At 40.8% G+C, this 3497-nt stretch overlaps 1 protein-coding gene across 1 annotated transcript; it reads right to left on the reverse strand.

Moving 5' to 3' along the window:
* Window positions 1-266: 266 nt before the first annotated feature.
* On the reverse strand, window positions 267-2910 carry LOC119726067. The gene is made up of 4 exons (XM_038197685.1): window positions 2733-2910; window positions 1977-2128; window positions 1080-1214; window positions 267-404 (listed from the first exon to the last, which is right to left on the reverse strand). The coding sequence occupies exons 1-4, from the start codon at window positions 2740-2742 to the stop codon at window positions 267-269; spliced, it is 435 nt and encodes a 144-aa protein (XP_038053613.1). The 5' UTR covers window positions 2743-2910.
* Between the last annotated feature and the right edge of the window lie 587 nt (window positions 2911-3497).

Consider the following 3497-nt stretch of genomic DNA (forward strand, 5'->3'; position numbering starts at 1 on the left):
CCTTTTAGAGTGTTAATTAGCGGTGAGAATGATCTGCACAATAACACTTAACATGTATCCCAAAAGTAACATAACGAATAAGTATAATAAAAAAAACCTTGCTTGCTGTCATTTGAGAAGAAATGTGTAATGAATTTCTAACGACTGGTCAATAGGGAATTCTATAGACGAAATCACATTTCGTGATATAAAGAATGTGCGTGGCTTATTTATTTTATTTTTTTTTCGAGAAAAACAAAGCTTCACCGAGTTGGAAATGTCTACAGTTACTTATTACCCATCATATAGATTACTACAATGACCACAGAGATAACGACCGTTACTAAGACACACACAACAATCGGAATAGTTTTCGAGGTACGCCGTGCACCGTCGTTGCCTCCACCATGCTCACGTGTGCTCGTCTATAGAAGAAAACAAAAATAGCCAAAATTAAGACGGAAATTTTACCCAAGTATTTTAACTTGCATGCCCAATATTAATGATTATATAACTGACATGCAGATCCTTGTCATTTGATTAGTGGAACTCACATCACGTGTCATTCGTTATTGCTCCCATTAAACGCCATGAGACATACTTTTGAACAGTGTTATTAGGATCATCATTCTTTTGCGGTATATTTGTGTGCAGTTAATGTATGCTGATGTGCGCGTTCCAAAGAGTTTGCGCTACAACGTTAGGTTCAAACATTTTTCCTGAAGGGGTGGTTTGGAAGAGGGAAATACATTTTCTACCAATTTTGTATTGAAATAAAAGAAACAAAATCAAATGGCAAGGATCTAGTCAGTTATATAAAACAAATATTGAGTGGCTTTAAATTTTGAAATGGAGGAATATTATCGCTTGGTAAAATTTGGACTTTTCCCGTTCACTATACTGCCTCGTGAAATGGAAAAGTCCAGAATTTACCTTGGCATAATGTTCCTCCCAATCCACGCTTAGCCACACAATGTTTGTATAATGGCCTATTATGAGCTAATAGATTTTGTTTATATAGAGCGATCCGAATTGGGAGCGCACCGCTCGAGGTCATGAAAACGAGGTTGTCTACCCTCAAATTGTACGATAAAACCTACCTGAGACGACATGGTCAGGCTTAAAAGCGTTCCAAACGGGGCTGGAAGGCAACAACCCAGTGCAGTTCCAGCTACCTCTGCGTAAGGATTTGTGGTGTCGACAGGGCTGCGAACATTTACTACACAGGGCGCCACCTGTAAATGGCAAACGAGAATGCACGTTTTAGATCAGCCTATTTCGTACGTTACGACGACTTCACAATAATGTTCATGGCAGGAATTTCTCTGAGGAACATATACTTCGTGCAACTTTCTACTCCTCTTAAAGGCATGAAAAAAATATTTCACATGATCCCCTATGAAATTGTATTGAAAATTGCACTTCGTTAAACATTAAACATGTAATCTTTTTTTTTGGACAACTGAGGGCGCTGTTGCTTGATGTCACTACCAGCTTTGATGTTACGTCAGAAAGACGCTGTTCAGTTTTTCTGGGATTTCTGTTCAGATTGTGACCCCTAACAGTTTTTTCTTATTATAAATGTGTGTAAAGTTCGCTCACTGGTTTACGGCAATGCACCGGCACAACAACGAATCACCAAATAAGAGGATATTTACGATAGCAACACATCCAAAATTCTGGTAACTTTTGGTGCTGAAATAGCTGTAACATTGAGGTTTTCTGCCTGAAATGACATCACACTTTTACTCGTGAATACAGTTTAGTCAAGATGTGAACATGAACACTTTCGAAGGTGCCGATTAGAAAATCGTGTGCAAAGTCAACGGGATTTAGGATAGAACAAGAAGAAGAAAAAAAAGAAGAAAAAAAGAAAAATAGAAGTAAAAAGTATGGCTTTTCCGCCATTGATGGCGAACAAACAAATTACATTGCATAAACACTCTTAACTTCCTAACAGACTGAAGTTGAGCTATAATTAAGTAGGGCCTACTTACATTCGCGTAAAATTGCTGAGGCTGAGAGTAACTGGTCGGTGTGCCACCTAGAGGTCCGCCGAAGTTAGGTGGTGGGGGCGGAGCATAAACTTGCCCCGCTGGGAGCCCAGCAATGGGATGGGGCGTGGCATCATTCTCAAACCGTGTGTAACCTGAAAGACACAATTAAAAGAAGGAATCCGTAAGTGACGGTTCCTGCGTGGAGTAAAATATCAGGAAATTGTCGTATGACCGACAAGAATGCAAATTCTTTTGCTTTTGTCGTAGTTGCTTTGCTGCATGGTCGATGGTTGTAGTAAGTGTGTGTTTTTTTTGCGGTTTTTTGCGGCTTTTTTAACATGCATTACACAACACACGGGACCTACGGCTTCACGTCCCATCCGAAGGACGAAGCAATAATGGTAAAGCGCCTTGCTCAGGAGCGCAAGCACCGTGTTCCCACGGTCAGGATTTGAACCCGTGTACCACGGCACACGAGTCGAACACCGTAACCATTGGACCACAACAACCCACATTCCGGAAAGAATGTTGCAACCTGACGATGCTTGTTTTCTTCATAATCTCAATGAAGTTCAGTCATTGCAAAAATGATGATAAAACATGAATCTGGGACTGCAAAAAGAATTCAATTTTGTTAGGAAGTGCTTAGAGAATTTTCTTGACTCTCCATATACTTTGTACACAACCGCTAAAGTAGTGTCAGGTTGTAACATTCTTTCCCCAATTCCTCCATGATCAGACGAAGTTAGTCCTTACCTGTTGCCATTATGTCAGCCTCAAGTTCAGTGATCTCAAGACAAAAATCCAACCATAAAGAGCATAGACGTAGCACTCCTTGTCCGGTGCGCTGCAGTCTGGTTTATGGTAGGCCAATACACCCAGCAAGTTGCTTTTAATCCTACGATTCGTCACTGCTATTTTCGTCACGTAGGTCATAGCTATACATAGGTTAACAGTAGGTATTGTGAGATGTAGGTATTCAGATCCAGTGCAGGTGTTGTGACCCGCCAGACATAAAAAACCAGACCTTTTCTTGTTCGGTTGATTTTTTGGCATTAGGCCATAAAAAATAATAATATTCGGTCTCTGGTCAGACCGAAGTTCCGGAATTGACGCGGGGACGCGGCTTTTTTTTTTTTCTTCAAGCTTGGATTGTACAGACAAGGTGGGGTACTATTTTGCTTTTTTGGTGTCATGTTCATTGGTGTCCTCCATAATTTGCCTTGGTGCTCTCGATCATTTGCCTTGGTGCAATTTCCCATTCCTTGGTGCTCTTTGGTAAGAAAAATTGAGGAGGTGCGGCAATAGAGGGCGCTGTTGGAGCTACCGCGGAACATTTTGGGAAAAAAAAAAGATCGACGCACATGATTAAAATCGACGCGCGCGCTGACCAGAGACCGACTTATTTTTTTATTTTTTTGGCCTTATACATAGGCACGTACGAATTTTATCCAAGTGCACTTCCGCCTGAAAAGTACACAGTCAATGAGACTTTGTACATAACCCTCAAACCAGACACAA

Source organism: Patiria miniata, unplaced genomic scaffold (genome assembly GCF_015706575.1).
Source record: "Patiria miniata isolate m_02_andy unplaced genomic scaffold, ASM1570657v1 HiC_scaffold_19, whole genome shotgun sequence".
Taxonomy (NCBI): Eukaryota; Metazoa; Echinodermata; class Asteroidea; order Valvatida; family Asterinidae; genus Patiria; species Patiria miniata.

Excerpts from the sequence above, each read along its gene's own strand:
- LOC119726067 (XM_038197685.1), bottom strand. Across the intron at positions 1,215-1,976 it reads CTCAGCAATTTTACGCGAAT|GTGGCGCCCTGTGTAGTAAA; the intron begins GTAAGTAGGCCC and ends TGCCATTTACAG. Across the intron at positions 405-1,079 it reads GCCTGACCATGTCGTCTCAG|ACGAGCACACGTGAGCATGG; the intron begins GTAGGTTTTATC and ends TTTCTTCTATAG.